Below are 24,399 nucleotides of genomic sequence, written 5' to 3'. Positions count from 1 at the left end.
GGGATTTGCAGGGGACTTTAGTTCCTCAGTAACGGTTATTGGGCCTGTATTACTCTGTTTTGGCACTGGTACAGTGTATGATTCATTTTTGTCTCATGCTAGCAAGGAAACCACAAGCATATTGCAGCATAACAAGGTTAGAGAAGTATATTTCAAATCAAATATGAAACAGTCATCAAGGATATTTATTAATACTGTTGAACTTTCGTCCTGTGTTATAAAGCAGATCTGGGGGAAAATTAATCTCTTGGCAGATGTTTTACCTTTGCCGTAGGCAATTGCGTGCCGGCTGAAGAATGGAGCTGGTGATAATACTCCATTCTTGAAACCTCAAAGAGTTTTGGAGTTTGTTTACCCTGGCTGTTTCCTCCTCTTCACCACCCTCCTGAATACACATAACAGTGTTTGTTGAATTGGTTTTGGTAGCCAGAGGAAAGGTCTGGGTTGAGACTAAAGCCTAGGATTCATACCTGTATAGTGATTCTTACAACTGAGGGGAAGTAAGCTGTGATAGCTGGACTTTCCAAGGTGCAGCTGGCATTGGGTCCAGGTATTTTATATTTTTCCAGTCTTGCTGGGAGATGGCAAACACATTCAGGTTTGTCCAGATCACAGTCCATTGAGCTTGAACAGTTGACCGCTGTTAACTCCAGGTAATGTTTGATAGTGTCACCAGGTTATCTAGAGGCCGACGTGGCCCTTTGTGAACATGAAACTTGAAGCTCTTTGGGTTTGTTTTTTGTTCAAATGTCAACATCATCTCTGGTTTGTCTGGTTTCTCTGCCAGATGCTCATTTTTCTCCCAGAAACTGATTTTCTTTCGAGAACAGTAATGTTGTCAGTGGCTGGGGAAGCTGAGTGCTGTTACCCTTGAATGTTCGTGTGCAGGTTTGTAAAATCCATTTAAAGTCTGTTTCAGCTACTGCTGTCCTCTGTGAAGGGTCTTGTCTTTTGTGTGGGACTCTCAATATGTCAGACAGAAGCTCTGATAGAAATGAGGAGCCTTTAATTGTAAATGTATGGGGGTAGCTGAGAGTGAGGTGTGAGGATGGTTTGCAAGGTCCTAGTGCCATTAGTGGACTGCAAGTGTTCTTTTGTGTACAGACTTGAGCTTGAGGATCTGAGACATGAGCAGTCCCACTTGTGAATGTGCCTTCATGTCTGTGTGTGGCTTGCTATGTTTGAGTGAAAATTCAGAATGTTGTCATTGTTGGATTGGTGCAGAGGTGAACCCTGGTAGCTGTGAAAAGCCGAGTGCATAGAGGAGCCTTTTGAGTTAATTTCTGAGATCTTTTTAGTATTATTGTTCATTCCCCAAATAGCTAGTGTGAGGTATTCTGCCACCATCATAGACACAGTGTCTGCAGGCAGTTTCAGGAATCTTTTTAAAATGATCTGCGGAGCATACAAACTGTTAGCTTTGGCTCCAATTTCTGCTTTTAGAGTATTTCAGATGTTCTTACTTGAGGCATCTGCTTTGTTTTTGAAGATGGAAAAGAAGACAAGTGCACTGCTGTCTGCCCTCCCTCTGTCTGGGTCAGGCTGCTTGACTCGAAAGGACAAGGTGTGCTAGTTGAGGGCTTGTGCTGGTTCCGGCTGAGCTGCTATGATGGGACAGGAGGACATAAACAGGGCAGCAGGCTGTGCCTCTGTGTTGCCTACTCTCTGGTCACTGCTTAGCTGGTTGCTTCAGCTGACCTCTTCAGTTTTCATGGGCACTGCTTTGTTCTCCCTCTGCCTTTGATTGATACAGAGAATTACCTGAAGCCTGGAAAATGAGCCAGTTAGATGAAGAGACTGTGCCCGATACAGCAGCAGTCTCGGACTGAAAAATTGAATTGTCCTCTCTCACTTCCTGCTCTTCTGCATTTGTTTCTCGATTCAGGAATCTAACCTCTGAGTTACACAGCACAATGAAGGCTTAATGTAACTACTTCAGAAGCATTTGCTGGCAAGAAAACTTTGACGTCAGCAGAGTTAGGGTGAGGTTTGCATTGTGCACATGCAACCACTCCGGCTGGTGTGGATAATGGCATGTAGGAATTGAAGCAGGATTTGGAGGGGTGTGGTGGGGGGGTGGTGGTGGTGGTGGTGTGTGGAATCATTGTGAATGGTGTTTGTAGCATTACTTCTAGGTGTATGTGTTTTGTGGGTAGAAAATGTACTTGACAAACTATATGTTGTCCCATTTGTTTATTACAGGCATTTCAGATTGTTTTGTAAATATTTATGCCTGACACTCTGCTTGCAGGATATTGCTTTTAGCTCTTTAAACTGTGATTATAGTAGCAGTTCTTTGCTGGTGTTCCATGCGAAAGTATTTTTGAGCAGCAAACCCCATGTATTGCTAAAGGTTTTGTTGTTTTTGTTTTTGTTGTTTTGTTTTTTTGTTTTTTTCCCCAGTGTTAACATGAGGTTTAGATAAGCAGAAAAAAAACAGTATTCATCTACTGCAATTTGAAATTCCTAGTGGTTGACTTCCAAGTAGAAAGCAAAGACTTAAAAACTGTGAATTCATGAGCTGCCAGAGAAAGCTGTATTTTACTTTTAAGATGAACAAAGAATTGACTTTTGTTATTGTTGATCATTTCTAAGTCAAAGAGGTTTGTTTAAATATGAAAGCCTGTGCTTTATATTCAGTGTAAGATACTTGTTTCGTCTGGGATTTATCTGGCTGCAAACAGCTCAGGAGAGCTGTGTAAGGCCTGAACAGAATTGTTTGTGTCACTGTGATGGGATTCAAAGTCTGGCTGGAAGACTGCAGCTGATGTAAAAAAATAAGCAAAAAGCTTTTGTAGTGCTTACTTACTCTGGTTTTTAAAGGGAAAAAAATCATCCCAGCATTTGAGGACTATCTCAGGTTTAGGCTAGCAAGTACTCTTGGCCAGAGGCAGCATCTTCTGCACTCATTCAGTTTACCAAATGTTATGTTTCTGTGGTCTAGGAAGCTTTTATATCTGACTTAAGGTGTTGGGGTTTTTTTTAGAGTTTTACTAAAAAGGGTATAGTTGAAGGCGTATTACCAGTGTTGCTGTTTGAAAACCACAAAGTACGGTTTTTACCTCAGAGCCTGAAATAGCACAGGTTTGCTTGGAGACTGTAATTAGAAAGTGTTTAGCTGTTCACAGTAATGGAGAAAAGCACAGTTGCTTTTCTAGGAATTGCCTGATGCTTGATTTATGTGTGAACTTTTGTGCCTGTAATTCTTTGAAATGGATGATGTGTCACAGTCTGTCCAACAAAGGGGCCTAACTAATGATGATTCCATAATTGTGTAGAAAGAGCTGTTTAAGATGATGCTATGTGGAAGAAAAGAGTAACATCCACCAAAAGTGTATTTAAAGATGTGTTAGCATATGTGAGATTGCACATGTAAATATGGAGGGGGAAGGTATTAGGGGGAAAAAGGCTCTCTGCTCAAAAGCATGAGGGCAGGGGAGCTGTATTTCAGAAATACTCCCTGTGTTATGGGGCCTGGCAGTGAAGGTGTAGCTTGCTAATTTAAAAGTCATGGAGTAAGTGGAATAGTGCAAATACATCTTGACCCACACTTATTTTCTGCTTTCCGGCAGCTGCTCACCAAGTGTGCCAGCAAGCACTGCTGCAGCACTCCTCAGCTGGCAGGGTGGAATCACTCCAGGTCCTGTGCATTTTCTTCTGACTTTGTATTCAGTTGTTAAGTGTATTGAGCACAGCAGGGAACCTTGGAATGCTGGGGTTTTTTTACAAGTTTGTTGTGAAGCATTCTGACAATCCAGAATATCACAGCATTGCCAGGGTTTCATCACCACTGTGTGATGCAGTGTCTTCTGACATGAAAGACTGTATGACCGCTGGCTAATGCGCAAATGCGCAGTGGCTTGCAGAGGATTCACAAACTCTCCTGTATTGCTGTATGCTTGGGTGCCGTTTACAAGGCAACAGTTAGAAGTTTCACAAGAGTAAGTCTTTAAAGCCAAGAGTGGGTGTTTTTGCACAAAATTTTCTAGCCATTGGCAGGTTTTTGAGCGTAGAGAAACTGCTTACTCCCCAGTTGGTTGCAGTTACACTGTGTTGCTGTCAGTGAAAAATGTTTGGAAAAACTTGCATTAAAACTGGCTAAGCCTTGCTGTGTGCTGACATAGCATATTTTTTTGGCATTGGAAATTACGCTGTTGTAGGTGGAATAACTGTGCTGGCAGAATAACTCCTCTGGTTGACATACATTGTATTTCCAGCATAGGTACAGCCTCAGGTACACTTTAAATGTCACTCATTCAGCTTTCTCTTGCTTTGTGCTTTTTAACTACTGGTTACACTGTTTATAGTGCTAGTAGACTCTTTCTGTAAAGGCTGCCAGATAATTCCCCTTCTCTTGCGCTGTCTATGCTGAATGGGCTCTAGCTTTTCAGCCTGGTCTTTTTTATTTATTTATTTTCAGCAGGACTGGAAGAATCCTTTCCACTGACTTGCCCCCAAAGAAACGTCAGTAACACTGGAATTTTCACCTCATGTATTCACAAGCAAATACATCAGTGCTTGATGCCTAGTCAGTTTGTCTTTACCTTCCTCTTGTAATGTTCTCCTTTTGTTCTACATTAGGTTTGGCATTGACATAAGTTTCGTGGTACTTTTGCCATTTCCTGACGCCAATGGTTTTTCTGGAGGCAGTGAGTGTTTCCTGTCTGGAAGCTAGAGGCAGTGTTCCTGGCAGGATGAAGTATTTTTGTTTCCCTGGCTAGATCTTTCCCTGTCTTTGTTTTTGTCTCTCTTTTGTTTTTTGTTTTGTTTTGTTTTCATTTTGGTCTGTATTTGAAATTGCACCAGTTTAACCAGAGCTATCATTAAACAAAAAATGGACTTGGTGATTTGAAAATACATCCATGCAGAGTTTTTCAGTAACATACTAACGGAATAAATTCACAGGCCAGGCAGCAGTAGGATTGGGTATATTATACTAGGCTTTGCTCTAATCTCATTTCTTGGGTGAACAGGAGCAGTTAGTTACACTGGGGTACCTTTGTACCTGACCTGAGAGCAGTTGCAGCAGTTATGGGATTAGCCATAGCAGAATTCAGAAAACTCATAGTTCTTGTCTGTATCATGGGCTTGATGCTGCTAAAATAGACACGCAATCACCCAGGTCTTTCTGAAAATTTTATATTGAATTATATTTACCAGAATTAGTAGTTTCTCTGTAAAGAGGCATCAGCCGAGATCAATACACAGTGGCTATTCAGTTCTCAAGGGCCGAGATATTGTCAGTCTACAGTGGTTTAGTAAATTGCTGTAAGTCATCACAGTGGCTTTTAGAAACTAACCCGGTTCTTATGACAGCCCATGGTAAGGTAACACAGCCAAACTTGATCTCACTGGAAGAATTCAGAACTGTTACTAACTTGCTCTTTTTAACTGTTTTAGTTTACAAGTTTTATCCAAAGTATATCTGTTTTGTTAATGAAACTGGGAAAATAGCACCAGAGGATTAAAAAAAAATCCATTAATAGTTTCCAGCACTTCTGTGTTGAGGCAAAGCTGTTTCAAGATCAGTGTGTGGGGTGGCTTTGTTTATTTTTGTTTTTGTTTATTAATATATTTTTCTTTCTTTCTCCCCCACCCTGAAAATAGAGGTTAATTTTATGCCAGAGAAAAGACAGAGCTGGAAGAGGCTGCCTGTTAGCTGATCAAGAATATCTTCAGTTCAAGACAAACTTCTGGCCCTTGTTGAATTTAAGAATCAATAGGGGCCAGGAACTGAGATCTGCTAACTCTTATATATCCTTCCAGACTGCCGTCTCTGTGGCGTAATGTTCAGATTCTGTGTGTAGTGTCTCTGGAAATTCTGTTATTGATTTCAGATCCCTCTACTACAATATGTCTCACCTTGTATCTTGATACGCTTATATCTGGTTTGTTTTTCTAGTAGGACAAACTTTAAAGCCTGGTGGAAAACAAAAGCTTGTCAGAATTCAATATATAGCCATTACTGTTTGATTGGGCAAAACTACAGATCTGAAATGACATTTGGGAATGCTTTTCTATAGGAATGATCTCGGCATTCAGGAGTGTTGCAGTGTTTTCTACTTGCAGGATTGGTGACACTGCTGGAAGCAAAACTTTCTGAAGTTGTTTCACTGGTGTGTATATTTATTCCAGTTATTGTGCAATGTATAGTTTGGAATAAAAAGCAGCTGCAGGAAATTCCAGGGTATCATTCAGCAGTAGTAAAGAGTAAAACCCGAAGTGGTGGATACTTGCTTTTAACTAGAATAAATACAGAGCTGAAAACCTGAACGCTTGCTTTGGGATTATTTTGCTATAGTAGTTGCCAGATAATGTGCTTTGTTTTATTTATAGTTTCAGGCTGCATTGGTGAATCAGTCTGTTCATACCATATAAGCCTTCTCAGAAGACATAATTCAGAATTAAGTTCCTTAGCTCTTTTATATTGACTGCTCTTACAGATGATTAGGATTTTAAAAGCAGAATTTACAATATATTTTCACTTTAGGGGTGGGGAAGACTTTGGGTTTGAATTTTTGTATTTGTCTCAGGCAAAGTCATCTGTCAGTCTTTTGAATGATGTGTTCATACTGGCTAATTTTCAGCTGATGGTCATAAAGAACGCTCTAATACAGTTAGATTAAAACTTTTTTTTGTGCATAGGCAGCTTGTGCGGTTTTTAATCCTGGAGTGCTGCTTCCACATTCCATATCTCTAGCTATATTTTGGAATTGTCAGATATTCTGGAACATTACTTCAGTGTATACATAGAAAAAATCAATCTCCCCACAATATTTAGAAATGAAAGTACATGCTCAACATTGCCCAGAGAATGTATTCCCATCACTTAGGCAAGAAAATAATTATGCTAGTGTGAGGATTCTAATGATTAAAGGATTAACATAGTTAAAAGTTCTGGTGATGTTTTGTTTTCCTTCCTTCCTCTCCTTGTCTTTCCAAGACTTTGGTTTCTGTTGGCTGAGTTTGGTGTACATTTGCTTACAGTGCATAGGATAAGCTTTTCAACACAGCAAGCAAGCACATAGTTGAACTAAGACTGCTCTGCTGAGTTAGATAAGGGAAAATTGATCCTACTAGTCTTATTTGAGAAAGATGTAGGCCTGAAGATTCACAAAGAAGCAGCTCTCCAGTGAGTTCTTAGCTTTGATCAACCATTGCACTCAATACCCAGATTTAATGCTGCTGGTTTGGAAAATTAATGTTTTTACAATTTAAGGAATTTTTGCTTGTTTGTCACCAGACTGAGGGGAGGTGCTTGAAGTGAACTCTCTTCTTTAACAAGCGTTATGTGCAAGAGGAACAGTTTTGCTGGAGTTGGCAATCAGTCATTCAGAGACTTTCGGAATGAGTTGAAGCAGCTTGTGAGACTTCCTTTCCTAATAGCAGCTGTCATGGACACATGATGCAGAATGTATTGCACAGAAATTTCTAAGGAAGAAGCATAACTTGTTTTATTAATAAGCTGTTGAAGATTTTTCTAGCTTCAGGATTGGTTTGTCATGTCACTGTGACTTTTAAAATAGAACACTGTATATCAGTTAACATTTGGCAGTTCTGCAGCGTGTACTCTGCAGGCTTCTGTGTCTTTTAAATACGGTCAATCTTTTGACTTTAGTGCCTGGTCAGTCTGGCTGTCTCAGGCTTTGAACCTAAGTGGTTTCCTAGTCTGTGTGTTTGCTTTATTGTTTTACAAACAATATTGCTTTGTTCTGGAAGTGAAAGTAGAATTTCCAGATAATTGACACAGGACTTTAAGGAAAAATAAAGTGCAGTCAGAATAAACTGGGACATGGTAACAGTGCAGTATGTAGATTTTTAAGAGATTAAAATATCTCTGTCTCGCAAGTGCTTTTCTCTTAAATTCTTGTATAACAGTATCTCTGAATAGCGGATTTTCTTATAACATGATTTGGAATATGAAGTAACAATCTGGACAGAAAGTTGATTAGAGAAACCATAATGTTTTAATTCAGTGTTTTTTGAAAGATACTTTACAAATAAATAGCAGTCTCCTTGCTTTAGTGAACATCCCAGTTGAAATGTAGATTATCACCTGAAAAGAAAAGCTTGCATGTGATAAGGGAATTACTCCAGCCTTTTGTCTGCTTTTGGTACCTAGTGATAGTCTTTTATTTAATTTTTACAAGGCATTTTACATAGCGTCTGTGAGCTGATCCCAATTATTACAAGACTTCCCAAAAGTAATGCAGAGTCTGTTTATAGGAACACCAAAGAATGTCCTTTTGCTCCTGGAAGACCTCATGTTTCTCACTCGGCACTGGTCTAGTGGTCTACATGTGTCAAGTGGGCTTGTCCAAGAGAGTTTAACTTCTTTTCAGATTAGGGATGTGGGCCCTACTCTGTTCTGCTTATCAGTTCTGTGCTGGTATGGGTATGTCCCAGATCTTGTCAGCACCTTTGCTGAGCCTGATGCAAACACCAGTGTGAAACTGGTCAGTGAATGCCTGGTACAATAAGTGTGGGCAGCTTAACTCCCAGTGTTTGGAATATGCACAAATTAAAAACATAAGATTATTTCACTGAACCTGTTCTTCTGTTGTTTGAAGATACGTAAAATTTGAGACTTGACATGGCAGATTCCTAAAGGCTTTCAAAAACTTGTCTTTGATCAGGGGAGTCCTGGTTTTGACAGCTGCGCAGGGACCATTATTTCAATAGGCTATACGAAGTATAAAGAAATGAGAGCCTAATTAACTGAATGATCAAGTAATTTTAACTCTGAAAAAGATTTACTAGAAGTAGAAGCAACTCTGGTAGCTTCCATAATGAATGGTCTTCATGCTTTAAGAGAAGCATTCACCTGTGTGGCTCCTAGAATAAAGAGTAAAAATACCTTCCTGAAAAAAGTGTCTGAGATACTAAAATTACTTTTTTGCTTAGATAAACTTCATAAAATGTGAACTACCATATCAGTGCCCTCTTTTCAAAAGAGGAAAGCCGTAATGAAGTGACATTTACATGAGTATATTTTTAAAGTCATTTTACACAGCTCAGTTTGAGTTAAATGACTTAAGTCACTTCGACTTTACATTTTTTGCATCCTGGCGTAACCCTAACAAATCACTGTAAATGTCTGATAAGTATCTGTAGGTTTAAGTTTGGTTTAAAAGCTTGAGAAATCTCCTGATACAAATTTGTTAACTTTGTTTTATAGAATAAACTTTTCAGCTTAATCCAAATATTATCAACCCTTTTATTTCACCTTTTATTAGAAATCAAACTTAGAAGTCATCCAAAAAAGCCACAGCAATTAAACACGTTTAGAAGTCAGTCTTCTAAAGATGCAATGGAAAACATTGCTATTCTTGGTTTCGGTTTTTGAGGGGAAATACATTGAAGGAGTCACAATTAGCAGAAAGCACTTACTGCAGTCAAGCATTTCACTTATACTGTGTTATGTTACCATTAAAGGATTTTAGTTTTCAACTTGGTGTGTATAAAAGCTCTGCCAGAACGTTTGTTGTTTCCACATAATTTTCATTTGTTTACTTCCAAGTTGCAAAGTGTTGGTTCTGCTTGTACTAAATCATCTGTGATTAAACCACCTAACAGCCTTAGCATGCTCTGAGACCATATGCATTGATGTGAATACGGTGGGGTTTTTCAGTGGGACATAGTGCTGCAAAAGCACATAGCTGTCAAAATTGTTTAGCTCTTTCAGACTGTTCCTTACTGTTTTAGCCATGCCAGATTTTTTAGCTGAACCTGAGGCATGTGTAGAGCGAGCAGGGGTATGTTCTTCTAGAAATCCTCAGGCAAGTGTTTCTTTTCCCCCAGTTTAATTTAGTAGTTTAAGCTTTTGAATATTTTCTACATTTCATTCCACTAGTTTTACAATTTTTGCACCATAAACAAGAAGCAAAATGCGGTTTTGATGCCTCTTTATAGATGCTTAAAGATAACCTTGATGTTAACATCATAACTTAGAAATTCCAGGATACTATGTGATTGACAGGAGATGCTCCTTGGAAGAGGAAGGCAGAAATGTATTTTAGATCTGTGATGCATTGTCAGTGGATGAACTTTGAGCTCTGTTTTTTTTTTCTTTTTTTTCTTTTCAGCTCTCTTTAAGCTGGAGCAGTTTAAGCATCTCAAAAAGCAGCTACAGAGCATAGATGTTAGAAATTAGAAATGTAAGAGAATGAAGCTGGTAGCAGTCAGTTTTAATAAAGCAGTAGCTTTCAGTATGCTAACATAAAGATGGTGCATGGTTAAATTGCAAGGAAGAGCAAATGCCTGAAATGAAGAGTGGGTTTTTTTGGTGTTTTTTTTTTTGCAATACAGAAAGTCTTCATTTGCCATTTAAGCACCAATTACATGAGGGAATGTTTGAGTATTTTAGTGAGGATGTAGCTGTATCTGTGTTAATGGTGATTTTTCTCCTTTGCTAGACAAATGTTTAAGCCTGCCTTCATTTTGCAAATGTGTATGAAGCTGCTTGGCCTGATAGCAGACTCCCACGTTTGTTGGTCCGGTATGCTCAGTTGAAGGTGTAGTGGAAGAGCAGGCAGAACAATGAACTTGTGCCTCTGGTGTGTTTGGAGCATGAGGGAGTTAGTCTTCCACAGCAGCTGGCTTATAGAAGTGTAGGGCTTTTTCTTGCAAAATCTGTAGGGTTGTACTTGGCTACCCAAAAAAGTTTGGAAATTTTCAAAAAAGTTTGGAAATTTGTAAGATGAGACAAAGAAAAGTTCTGTCATGGAGAGCTATACCAGAAGATACTTTTTACCCCTGTGATTTTGTCAGCTGAAAATTTCTCCCTTTACAAGATTATTCTGATTTTCCTTTCTCTCCCCCTCTGCTATATGGTCAGTGATAGCACATACTTAAAGCAGCATGGTCAAGAAGAATTCTAGAAGGACATTAGCTGGATGTTAGTTAATTTTCCTCAGCAAACAGTTTAGGAAGGATTTCTGAAGGAACAGATTGCAGTTAAGTATTGAGCTTTTTGAGAGTTACATCTTTAAACGTCATTTTGTGCTTTTGGAGCTCTTCAAATGACAAGGTGTGTTTGTGCTTTGGCAACTGGTGTTTTGTGGTAGTCTGTGGCATGAGCAGAATGCGAAGCGTGCTTGGAATTTGGATTTGTGGTAGGGCTTTAGGGATGGCAGGAAGCCAGAAACATGGTTTTTCTCTAGTCAGTTAAGCGCTTTTGAGGAAATGTTGAGGACAGTGGTGAACTTACATTTTTAGATACTCTGTGTGCGGTTTTCCTAACCCTTTGCCGTTGCCCATGTTAGTTTCCTTTGTATGTTGATGGAGTTTATACTAGTCAGATGGGGCAGAACTTGCAGAATGTTGCTGGTCAAAATCAGATCCTTTGTTGTTATTACCCTAATTGTGTGTCTTGGCTTGTTTCAAGACTTACTTGATTCGGAATTTCATTTTTCACACAGTGTATTTCATGTGGACACACTTACTGGAATAATACAGGCGCTGTGTTCTCTGGCTGTACAGAATCAGATCATTTTTTTCCTTCTTTTTGTCAGTAAAATCATGCAGATGCTGTGTTGGGTTGGGCAACATGAGAACTGGCCAGTGCTCCAGATGGTGCTAGTAAGGCTTTTATGGTTTTTAGCATTGTAACATTTGTCTTCATTTTTTCCTGTAATAAATCATCTGCTGTATCTTTTCAGCAAAGTCATCTTTGAATGTCACTAAAATCGTAATCCAAAATTACTATATAAGGAAGAGTATGGCTTTTAAAACTGGCTTTATGCATTTAAATCTAGAGAGCATAATTGATGATTGTCTGAAATAACTGGCAACTTTCCTATTCAAAACCCTGACAAAGTTTTAACTATTTTCTTTAGAAGAGCAGTCTGCTATTTCTGAAAGACTGCTTATCAGATCCCATTACACACAGAGAACTATAGAACTAATGGTCTCTTTCTTTAGAACACGGGAGAATCTTTGTTTAAAAAAAAAAAAAGTAAAACTGGTTCATCACCAGAGCTGTTATTTCTTGATTTCTTGATTTTGTACATCTGTTGGAACTGGCAAAAATGCTGTAGTACACATTCTTTCCTCTCCAGAGAAAGGGAGGAGGGGAAGGCTTGTGGTCACAGGCTTGGCTGTAGTATTGTGTTTATTTCCTACTTTTTTTTTCTATTATTTTTCTTTAAAAAAAAACAAAAACAAACACACCAACCCCCCCCCCCCCCCCCCCCAAAAAAAAAAAAAAAAAACAAACAACAAAAAAAACAACACCAAACCCACAACCAACCAACCAACCACTGTCTTGCCTGAAATGAATGCTTGGAGAGGATGGCAATTTCCACTGTCTGGTAGGATCTGTGTGAACATACGAATGTTAGTAAGAATGTAGTTATAATAATGCTTTCAAGGTTAGTCTTGTACTTCCAAAACATACAGATATAATTTATCACCAGCCATGGGCTATAGGATTTGTGTATTGGATACTGTCCACCAACTGTATGTATCTAGAACATCATGTCAAAGTCCGCGAGAGAAGGATGTCCTTTCTGTCATCACTGTTGAGCAGTTTCATTTATTTCACCTTTTCCCTTTAGATAAGGGAATGCTTTAGCTCATTTAATGAGAAACAGCAGCTATAAAGCTATTAAATTTGTTCTGGGAACAGAAGCAGGTAAAGTATCCAAGATTCCTTTTGACTAGATTTTAGGCTGAAAATGTTCCCTTAGGAGGGAATGAAGAGTGGGTTATGTTCTTGAAATATGCTTTAATAAAATAAGATTTTTTTGGATAGTGTTCCACAGAGGTAAGATTTTCCTTTGGGAGGGAGGTAATACTAATTCAGCATTTAAAAAAAACCAGACTATAGTGGCTTTTAAACTTTCTTAAAAATCAAACAGTCTAGTGGTCTAAAACACATGACCTCTATTTTACAAGTCAGATGAGAGGGGGGTGTGGGTACTATGTTTTTTATGGGTGGGTTCCCTTTTTTGTTTGGGTGGATTTTTTTGTTTGGTTAGTTTGTTTTTTTTTTCTTTTTAAATTCTTACACTTGAGGAAGGAAGTATTCTGGTAGGTACTACTGTAGTATTATGGTAGGGTACTACTGTACTAGATGAAAGTATAAATAGAGTAATGTTGACTTGGCTACCTGCTGGTATGTATATAATATCAAGCTACAGCAGTCTGCAGAGGACCCAGCAGTGGGTGTGATGCACATGTTGCTTTGGTGAGCTGAACAGCCCGTGGGCTATTTCTATGTTTCCTCTTCAGAGAGGGATTCCTGCTGCTGGTGGTCAGCCTTCCTCTGAAACTTCCTGGTCTTGACCCTGTCATTTCAGTGATCCTGTCCTGAAGACAGGAAATAGTTGGAAATAGTTGAAGCTTTATATGTGATGAGAATCTGGGGTTTGGGGCTTTTTTTAATAAAAGTCAGTATAATGAGAAAATCAAATGTCACCTTAACTACTGATTGCTTGAATAGCAATACGGAAGTTGAAGGGCAAGACAGCATTGGCTGTCACTCACTATGTGGCTCTGCTTCCTGAAATATTCAGGTGCCTTGCATGATAAAAATGCATCTGGGTACTTCCCTGAGAACCCTTACATTTTGAGAATATCTTGAGTTGTTTATCCACAGTGATTCAGTTCCTGCTGTCTAAATGGATTCCAGATAGACACATCTTTCTTCTAATTAACTATGTAGGGTTTGTACATGACATATGGAACGTGTAACATAGAGAAAACAGAAAAGTTTCCAATGCTCTAAGCCTATTACTAGGCTTTGTAGAAGAACTTGTTATACACTTCTTAGTTGTCACCTTGGGATATGGTAATTTCTACACATGCACACATACCATCTCCCTTAGGGAGCAGGGGAGTAAAGATGCCGTTCTCAGCACTTACTTAAGTGTTGTAAGGATATTCCTTGACCACAGGGAAATTTCAGGCTTGTTAAGATGAGAAGGATGTAAAGGATAGAACAAGCTGACAGAAAAAGTATCATGTCAGATGGTGACAAGATGGTAGTAATACGAATAACAAGTCATTAGAGTGCTGTGGCCTTTCAGAACCGAAAGCGATGGGTGTGTTTCTAATCTGATTTTTTGTTTGTTTTTTCATCTTTCCTTCTAATACAGGGAATTCCTTTGAAGAATATGCTGGAAGCGGTTTCATGTGAATTTTCTGCATGAAAACTCTCAAACTGGATTACATAATAATATGCCTGTATTCTCTGTTATTTTGATCCTTAAAAATGATTAACGTTGTATATGAAATTTAAACCATTTCTGATGAGTGACCTAGACATGAGTTTACATCGGCAAATGGGTTCTGATCGGGACCTCCAGTCTTCTGCCTCCTCTGTGAGCTTGCCATCAGTTAAAAAGGCACCAAAGAAAAGAAGAATTTCACTGGGCTCTCTTTTTCGGAGAAAAAAAGACACAAAACGCAAGTCTAGGGATTTAAATGGAGGTGTTGATGGAATTGCAAGTATTGAAAGTATTCATTCAGAAATGTGTACAGACAAGAACTCTATTTTCTCCACGTGTACCTCGTCTGATAACGGAACAACCTCTAGCAGCAAACCAAGCGGAGACTTCATGGAATGCCCCTTGTGCCTTTTGCGGCACTCCAAGGACAGGTTCCCGGAGATAATGACTTGTCACCATAGATCATGTGTGGATTGTTTGCGTCAGTATCTCCGGATAGAGATCTCTGAGAGCAGAGTTAATATTAGCTGTCCAGAATGCTCAGAACGATTTAATCCTCATGATATTCGTTTGATACTAAATGATGACATCTTGATGGAAAAATACGAAGAGTTTATGCTTAGGCGCTGGCTGGTTGCGGATCCTGATTGTAGGTGGTGCCCAGCTCCGGATTGTGGGTATGTACTTTGTTTCCCAATATCTGCAAAAAAGTGACAGCATAAATAATATTCATAACATTATGCTTTTTGAAAAGTTACTTGCTTTGCTTTAGTATTCTGTTTTGTGGTGTTTGAGTAGGTGGTAGGCAGAATTCTGTTAAAACCCAAAACAACACAACAAATGAAAACCAGAACAACAAAAAACCCCTCCTTAAGCCACGGCCCACTTTCCAATGTAAAATTCATCCTCAAGTAGGATTTTTTTCTAAACAGGGAATTACAGCAGTGTCATGAAACTTAGTGGTAGGTAGTTGCTACGTACCTTCGTCAGGCAAAAAAAAATTGAGATGTTGCACTTCCAAGGCAACAGTGCAAATCTCCAGCTAAAGAGAGGTGAAAACTTGGTGGCTGTACTTTTAACTTAGTCCATTTGTTAAAGCACAGTGGGTATTTTGGTGGGTTTTAAGTGTGAAAAAATGATTGAAGATTTTTTTTTTGATAAAAAAGCCTTTCCAGCCTTAGATATCATCCATCTTGTGACTGGTTGAGACACTGCCTGTTGCCTGTCAACAGGATTGTAATGTAAGATAATAATCAGTTTGTTCCTGCTTATTATCTGGGGAACATAGTGTTTTATCATTGCTTTAATACTTCAGCAGTTCTGAAACCATTCTGAATTCTGATGTGAGTAGGCTGAATGCTGCTGAGCAGCTCATCACACTTTTCTGCTGCTGGTGTCTCATAATGCCCTTCAAGTTGCTATTTTAGAGATTGTGTGTGTTGTTATAATGTCTAAAGGTTATAGCCATGACTACAGTCCGGATGTGCAGTGCACACTGGAAACGAAGAAGGTGACATCTGTTTCAAAATCTCACAGATGAGCAGTAAGTAGAAAGAAGAAAAGGAAGAATGTTGGAAGGTAAAAAGCAAATTGGTGACTATATAAATTGTAGACTGTTAGGTAGATTAAGTATTCATATATTAATGTTTAGGTGTCTAAATGTTTAGGAGGCCTTCAAATTTAACCTGTATGTTAAGAAACTTACTTGAAATGCAGTTTTGCTTTCATACTTTAAATGAAACAAAATTTGCTAATGTGGGTCAAAAGCAGGGGCCGAGAAGGTGATAGTCCCTTATGTGCTCTGGTCCAAAGTGGATGGCATTCCTGTGGTATAGTTTGAAAAGGAAAATTACTTGAGAGATGGATTGGTTGCCTAAGCATTTAACAGCCATGTGGGCAGAACCAGTTATAGCTTGCCTGTAATATTTTGATACTGCAAAAGGAAACAACCACTAGAAGGCTTTATTAGATAGGTATGCTTTGCTCAACTTTCCCTGAGTGTTTGTGTTCTGGACAAATGTTACTCAGGGTAATGGGAAGTATGTAAGAACTGTTAAATCATTTTCTGTTAAACCATGATTTGGTGATTCAGATACTGATTTAGTACTTCTGTAAGTAGTCAAAGTCAGATTTGTTTAATAGAGACTCTTCACTGTGCTTATTTATTGTGCATAAGTCATCTCTTATAAAGTAAATCCGAAGTACCTTTAAATGGTCAGAAGCTGTAATGATAACTGCTATAGGTAATATACCATTATAAAAAGTGGATCTTCAGAGTGAAAGTTAAGCACAATCATGTGCAACCACAGCAAATATTTAAGTTGCTGCTCCAGAACTGCCTCCTGCATGCTCCTTACTCTGAGAGTGAATCCTGTGGAAAACACAGTATGCTGCCAGGAAGCTAAACTAATGCAGTGTTTGTGTGAGGGGAGTTCTCATTACTAGATTACTAGTATAAAGTTGGATGAAGTTGGTTACTTGGATACTTCTCCGCAGGATCATTCATTATGGTTGTCATCCTAAAGAAACAAGAGCTTGTGTGATCATGTTTTGTCTTTTTTTTCCAACCTTATCCTGGTCACTTTTGAAACCTTTAGCACCTTCAGATATGTTGGGCAGAGAGGGGTGAGCACTCAGCATAAGCTAATCTAAGAACTTTTGGGGAAAAACCCCACATATTACTTGAGCAAGTGAGAGGACATCAGTAATGCCTCCAAGTGAAGTAAATAACTGCATGTATATCCTACAGTGACCTTTTTCAATTCGGCCTTTCAGGCAGCCACTGCAGCAGTGTCTGCAAGCTGGTATGTGCCTGGCTGGGAGCCTGCTGCAGCACTGGTCTCTCACCTCACCATCAGCTGCGGAGATGAGAGAAAGCACAGGGAGGTGGGGAGAAGTGGCAGAGGTATAGAATGTAGTAACAGGGACTTAATGTTGTTGAGGAGCGTAGGAGGGGGATGAAGGAATAGTATAGGTGTGAGGATTAGGGATGCAAGTGCTATTCAGACTTCCACTGAACAGCCTATGTCAGCATTGTTTAATGATGAGGTATCATGCACAGTATGCACAAGCTTCACATCAGCAGATGCTCACTTTAACAGTTACGTGATACAATAGCAGTTCAGTTTTTCATTGCTTTGGCAACTGTAATCAACTTGTATAATATGCAATTGAAATTGAGGGCTTTATTTCTGAACAGTTTTTGATACGTAGTGCTGGCAGAATGCATTGGGGTTACGATGATAGCTGAACTGATTTTAGCATGGGTCAAATATTTCATGAAGGAGCTGGATGGAATGCATTTACTGAACTTGCAGTTAATCCCAAAGTAGAAGACGTGCAATAACTTTAGGGGGTAGCATTATTTCCTAAAGTTGTCTTTAAAATTAAAAATAAGTAAAATAAGTACTGTAATAAGTAGGGAATAGGTGGAAAGTAGAGCATCTCAGGAAGAAAAAAACTACTGCACAAATAGGTAAGAAGGAATTGAGTGGATAGTGCATGACAGTGTTTAGGCTCCCCTCAGCATTGACAAAACATCCCATGTAATTATCATTCCGGGGTTTGGGCATCACACTTGGACGAAGATCTGGACCAGATAAAGAGAAAATAATTCTAAAGACTTTGATCCCTGATGGGGAAATAATGAGGAAAGGGAAGAAAAAAAAAAAGGAAGCTAGGTGTCCTGGGTTCAGCAGTAGCAGTCATTTTTCTCCTTCTTGGTAGCTGGTGCACTGCTGTGTTTTGACTTTCAGCTCGGGAACAGAGCTGATAACAATGATGTTTTGGTCTGGCCAAGGACTTTGTGAGCCTCATGCTCTGCCAGGGAGGAGGGGAAGCCGGGAGGAAGCAGGGACAGGACACCTGGCCCAGGCTAGCCAAAGAGGTATTCCATACCACAGCACGTCATGCCCAGGATGTAACTGGGAGTTAGCCGGAAGGGCTGGGGGACTGTGGGGTTGGAGGAGACATCGGTCAGAGCTTGGTCGGGCTGGGGGGGAGTGAGTTATCGGTCAGCTGGTGGTGAGATGTTGTATTCTCTTCCCTTGTTATTTTCTTTATCATTGTTATTATTGGTGGTAGCAGTAGTGATTTGTGTTATACCTTAGTTACTAAACTGTTCTTATCTCAACCCGTGGGAGTTGCATTTGTTTCGATTCTCCTGTTTGTCTCTCTGGGAGTAGGGGGAGAGCAAGAGGGGGGGGGGAGTGAGTGAACAAGCTATCTGGCTAGGGTTTAAACCACGACAGTTCTTTTGGTGCCCAACGTGGGGCAAGAGGGGTTGAGATAATGACAGATCTGACCGGATTAATAGTCACTCGTCACAATGCTGATTTACTGGCTCTCAGAGTTGTTCTCGTTGATCTCACAGTTTCAGAATGTTGTAACTTACTTACAGCCTGTATTTGCTGTGATAGTGTTTATCAAGTGTGGGGCTTGGGCTAAGGTTCTTGTCTCACTGTGCTTTATGGCAATGACTTGTAATACGGGCGGGCTCCAGCAGCAGGGCGGGACAGACGTGGCCGTGGACTTGTACCTGGCCGTCCGGCTGCTCTTCACCGTCTTGGCCCTCGCTTCCCTCTTGGTGAGGCCGCGGGGAGCCGAGGGGGAGCGGCCCCGGGAGCCGGCGGCTGCTGAAGCGGCCCGGGAGAGCGGCCCCGGGGACCGAACGGCGGCGGGAGCGGGGCCGGAGGCCGGAGGGGACGGCTGCCGGTGGAGGAGGTCGGGGCGGTCGAGGAGCGGAAGGAGGCGGCCGCCGAGCAGAGGGAGAAGGCGGCGGAGGAGCTGAGCCCCGCAGCCGAGCCCAGCCCCACGACGGCCGAGAGCATCCCCGGAAGCTGCCCGCCGACCCCCAGGAGGGTGCAGGAGACCACGCAGCATTTCCCAGCAAGGCAGAGGAGGAAGAGCTGGACTCGGGAAAAGAGGAGCTGGTGGTGGGAGAGCCGGCAAGCACAGCAGCTACACCAGCCCCAGTGACAAGTGCAGCAGCATCAACTGAGAGTTCTGAAGGTTTTGAATGGCCTTTGGGTGCCCTTGGGACCTGCCTGCTGATTGTGATGGGGATCAGCATGTTGACGCACACACAGACTGTGTGCTACCCACGACCATTTTGTCTGATCTCAGAAGTTAAGCAGAGTCAGGTTTGGGTCTTGTCTGGGGTTAGACGACTATATAGGAGGACCAGGAGATTTTCCCCAAGGCTGGACAGTCATGAGTGGCAGGGTGTGTGGGACAGTATGGGCAAGTATCTAGTCCACTAGGCCCCTCCAGTGCTTTGGAAGTGTCGGAGATGGAAGGCAGCTGTATGGAGTCCCCAGAAACAAGCTGCAGAAACTGCTTAAGGGGACTGTGAATTATTTTGAGGCTGGTGGGCCCATGACATTCAGGCCATCAGGGCAGAAATGCAACATAGAGATGGACTCCTGATAGAGGGGTGGACTTAGCAATGGACACTATTGCCCAGGTTATTCACGAGTGTGAACACTGCACACAGTCTCTCCTGCTCTGGAAGACTGTTACAAGGGATGGAGCCTGACATCATGGACCAGATGGACTCAACAGCTTTATAGGGACTGGTGCATGCACTTAGATAAGAGTGATGGTAGTGTATTGAAAATGTGGGGTCTGAGCATGACGTGAATGGTATGGAGTAAGGGCTGGATAATGTCCTGGGTTCAGCAGCAGCAGTCATTTTTCTCCTTCTTGGTAGCTGGTGCACTGCTGTGTTTTGACTTTCAGCTCGGGAACAGAGCTGATAACAATGATGTTTTGGTTTGGCCAAGGACTTTGTGAGCCTCATGCTCTGCCAGGGAGGAGGGGAAGCCGGGAGGAAGCAGAGACAGGACACCTGGCCCAAGCTAGCCAAAGAGGTATTCCATACCACAGCACGTCATGCCCAGGATGTAACTGGGAGTTAGCCGGAAGGGCTGGGGGACTGTGGGGTTGGAGGAGACATCGGTCAGAGCTTGGTCGGGCTGGGGGGGAGTGAGTTATCGGTCAGCTGGTGGTGAGATGTTGTATTCTCTTCCCTTCCTATCGTTTATCTTTGTCAAGCAAAAAGCAGATTGGGCAAAAAAGTGCAAATTCCTTCATTCTTCCTCTTGCTGTACATCCTTTCTTCAATTGCCCAGGGAGATTGTGAATGCTTCAGCCCTGGCAGTGTTGAAGACCAGGTTGGACGAGGCCGTGGGTGATACATTTTAGTGTCAGGTGTCCCTGCCCATGGCAGGGGGGTTGGAACTAGATGATCTTAAGGTCCTTTCCAACCCTAACTATTCTATGATTCTAATTAATTGCTGTTTGTCTCTGGTTTTTGTTTTACTCATTATTACTTTGAATTTGGTTGGTTGTCCCTTCTCTCAGCCTGACAAGAACTTTTGGCTTTTACATCGCCTGTAAAATGAATGCAAAATGTTGAAATTAAATCTGTAATCTTGTACAGTTTGAACTGAGAATAACTTTGGTTTAAAAAGTTACTTTCTAAAGGTAATAAATCAGACCCAAATGGGGAGTGCTTTCAGATATGTGCCCATTCTTTATTAGCAGTGGGAGGCAGGATATAGATTGATACTTTGTTCTGTGGTCTACAGTTGAGATTCTTTGATACATTAGTGGATCCTGAATGTGTCCGTGTGTACTGAAGAAGCATTTGGATCAGTGTCTCTTTGTGTACACACAAAGCAATTATCTTCTCAGTTGCAGTAAGTGGGGATAATAGAGCCGATTAACTTGGCAACAATATAGAAGAGTCTAGCAATTACTGAAACAAATTTTTACTTGGAAAGTAAGAAATATTTGAAAACAGGCAAGCACATATCTCATTTTTATTTGTCACTGCATCATCTTAAAGGCTGAAAACTCCTAGTTGTTTGCAGAACTTCTGGGGGGAGTGAAGCTCAAACACACTGTTTCAAAACACCAACGAAAGGGGTAGGATTTGCATTAACTTTAGAGCTCCAGATCTAGCTACTCTAAAATGAGTAATAGCTAAATGTGCAGGTACATATATGAGTGGGGATAATTTTAGTATCATTACTGATAAAGAATATTTTGAGTTAATTTATACAACTGCTATAAATTGAGAAGAGGGTAGAAAAAAAACAATTTAGTCTTCTAAAATGGAAATACCTTCATTTGAATAGCCATAAATTTAAGCCCTACTGCATTTATAAGTCTGTTGAAGTCTATTCAGGGGGACTGTTCATGTGAAAAGTTCTAAGTGCTCATACCAGTGGACTTAGTTAATTTAAAAGAAAGCTATTGCATAAAATAATTGAAAAAATTACAATGGGTAGGAATTAAGGCATGTATGTTTGCATGTGTATATATATATATTTAGGATTAATATTAACTGTAATACACACTGTATTTTCATCCTGTAAACTTTAAAATGCAAACCTGATGGAGCAATTTATTTGTGACAGATCACTTAGCAGGGATCCTCACAGATATAAAAAGGATCAAGCTTAAACATGTTCATAGTGACTGGGACACTTTTGAAACTATAACTTTTTCTGTTTGCTTAAATACCTTCTCTGATTTTGTTGTCCCATTCTTCTAAACTCTGGTGCTTTGTGACTGTGAAGGTTACAGTGGTACGTTCAGCCTTAAATACAGAATATTTCAGTACTGATTTAAGTTATTAAGGTGGGGATTAGCAAAGTGTTGCACTGGTTGTAATATTTCTGTACAACCACAGTCTAATGTGATAGTTGTGGAAGGAGGTGGTAAGGAAGCTAATGTCAGCTCCTGATGTGTCCTGCCTCTGTACCTGTTTCAGCTGCTCTGGCAGCTGTCTTGTCTGCTTTGGTCTATAGATAGAATTGGTTTTATTAACAAAATTCTCTCTTGCCCCTCTTGATCATTCAAGATATGCTGTGATCGCTTTTGGATGTGCCAGCTGTCCCAAGCTTACGTGTGGACGAGAAGGCTGTGGAACTGAGTTTTGCTACCACTGTAAGCAGATTTGGCATCCCAACCAGACCTGCGATGCTGCTCGCCAGGAGAGAGCTCAGAGTCTGCGCCTGAGAACAATTCGTTCTTCATCTATTAGTTATAGCCAGGAATCTGGAGCAGCAGGTATTTATGGTTAAGATACTGTGTCTGTAAAATATCTTTTTTCATACATTTGCGCAATTAAGCCTAAAAAGCAAAGGGACTAAATAGTAGCATGGTAGATACTAGCTGCTTTGTCTTTATATTTCAGAAACATAGGATTACTATTTTAAGATAGAATTCAAATTTTAAATGTTATAATTTGAAGTATTCTGTGACCAGAGCACCTGACTTCACTCTTGGAGGCATTTTAAATTCTTACTACTTAGCTGAAAAATACAAAAGTCGAAGGAGCTCTGCAAAGCATTCTCTGTGTTTGGCACACTGCCTTTATTAGTTACATCACACACTGGGAACACTTACTTTCTCCACTGTAGGTGAAATTTCAGAGAGCTGCCAATAAAAAAAGCTGTTAAAAATAAAACTACTTACTTTCTGCTTTCAAAATAGGCTGTTAGTCTGATGCCAGCTCTGATGTTTGACATCTATGTTTGTTAGTACTAATTTCTGTTTTTCAGTAAAATGCTCGTCTACTAGAAAGCAGGCCATTCTGTATCTTAAAATCGAGCTTGTTTGTACCTCCTGCCAAAAAGAGGATAAACTATTTAGAGTAGTATTTTCCAGCGCAAGAGTCCAGTTTGCTATTGGTAAGAATTGGCTCCAATTACACCAGACTCTGGTTTATTTGGCAACTTTGTGTCTGCCTGATCAATCAGGGTAAATACCTGGTGGACTCTCTCTTGTACCTATAGCGAGTCTCTCTTGGACCTAGAATGAAGCTGTTGTTCTCCAGCCCTAGACTTCAGAGACTGATTTGTTTTTCTTGCTGGCTTATTTTAACAAGGCACCCCATCTTGCCTTAAAAATTGGCATCCTGCTCTAGTTATCAAATATGTTCAAATAATAAAATTCAAATAAATGGGCATGCCAGCTCTTTCCTGGACCTTTCAGTCCCTCCCAACATGAGCAGCAGCAGCCCTGTGCTGCAGGAACTTGCTCAGTTTAGTAACTGCCCTATATATGGTGCATCTGTTCCCATCTGGGAGTAGCTATTGTGTTCTTTCACTGTCTGTCCCTGTGCACTGGAGTTGGTAGAGTTACTGTTTTGTGCTGGTTCTGCACCTCTTTGGATATATTTTATACCAAGTATATTCCTTCTTTTCCCTTTGTCTTGCCTAGTAGCACAGGGGCAGTACACTTGGACATCTGAACTAGGCACTGCAGGGTGTTTCTGCTGCTGTGAATAAATAGCTTGTCCCAAAGTGCGGGTGCTAACCAGTAATGTGAAGATGACAACTATGGCTGTGTCAGCATACAAGTGTTTCACTGTTGATCAGTGACCCCTTGTTTGTTAATGACAGAGCTGGTCCCTTATCCATGTTTTTCAGTATTTGACCTGGGAGCAAGGAGAACTTCCAGAATTTTCTTCTTGCTACAATATTTTTTTTTGTAGGGAGTAAGTACTAAGTAGGGCTGTGAAAAGGACTCAAGAGGAGGTTCGTGATACCAAAGAAACATATTTGATGTGGAAGGGGGGATGGATTTAAGATAAGAAGAAATAAGAATGGAGACTCAGTATTCAAGTAAAGCATTGATAACAGCATAAAATGTAAAACAGGATTATATTTAAAGAGACGATATTATCAGTCCTGTATTAACATACATGTTTAATGTCTGATTCTAATATATGTTGCATTAAGCTTAGAAAATCCTTGAACCGAGTGCATGAACTATTCAATTACTTGAATGTGAGGTGATATGCCTTGTTTTCTTTAGTTCTACTCAGTCCAAGGTTTACAAATACAAAAAGATATCAAGTCATTGCCAAATCAGGATGTGTAAAGCAAACTTACAATAAACTTCTTCCATTTTTCATATAATGGTTCAGTCAGTTTTCTCAAACAAATGTCTATTTTGATTAAATCTGCTTGATCAAGAACTGATATGATCTTAATATTCATTTTTAAACAGCTGATGACATAAAGCCATGCCCCCGTTGTGCTGCTTATATAATAAAAATGAATGATGGAAGCTGCAATCATATGACTTGTGCTGTTTGTGGCTGTGAATTCTGTTGGCTGTGTATGAAAGAGATCTCAGATTTACATTATTTAAGGTACATAGAACAAAAAATACCTGTGTTGTTGGCAATTTGTTTTCCAGAATGCTTAAA

The 24,399-nt window shown here is 40.3% G+C and overlaps 1 protein-coding gene across 2 annotated transcripts in view; it reads left to right on the top strand.

Annotated features, from left to right (window-relative positions):
* RNF19A (ring finger protein 19A, RBR E3 ubiquitin protein ligase) overlaps positions 1-24,399 on the top strand; it is a 60,523-nt gene that overhangs the window by 23,341 nt on the left and 12,783 nt on the right. For both annotated transcript variants that reach the window (XM_057400554.1, XM_057400553.1), the window contains exons 3-5: positions 14,100-14,848; positions 22,042-22,250; positions 24,198-24,342. In XM_057400554.1, coding sequence (XP_057256537.1) covers positions 14,232-14,848; positions 22,042-22,250; positions 24,198-24,342 — 971 coding nt within the window. In that variant the 5' untranslated portion in view covers positions 14,100-14,231. The remainder of the gene's footprint in view (positions 1-14,099; positions 14,849-22,041; positions 22,251-24,197; positions 24,343-24,399) is intronic.

Source organism: Pezoporus wallicus, unplaced genomic scaffold, assembly GCF_028554395.1.
Source record: "Pezoporus wallicus isolate ANWC-B61680 ecotype Strahan unplaced genomic scaffold, APGP_CSIRO_Pwel_v1 contig_7985, whole genome shotgun sequence".
NCBI classification, from domain to species: domain Eukaryota; kingdom Metazoa; phylum Chordata; class Aves; order Psittaciformes; family Psittacidae; genus Pezoporus; species Pezoporus wallicus.
This window is presented reverse-complemented; position numbering and strand designations above follow the sequence as displayed.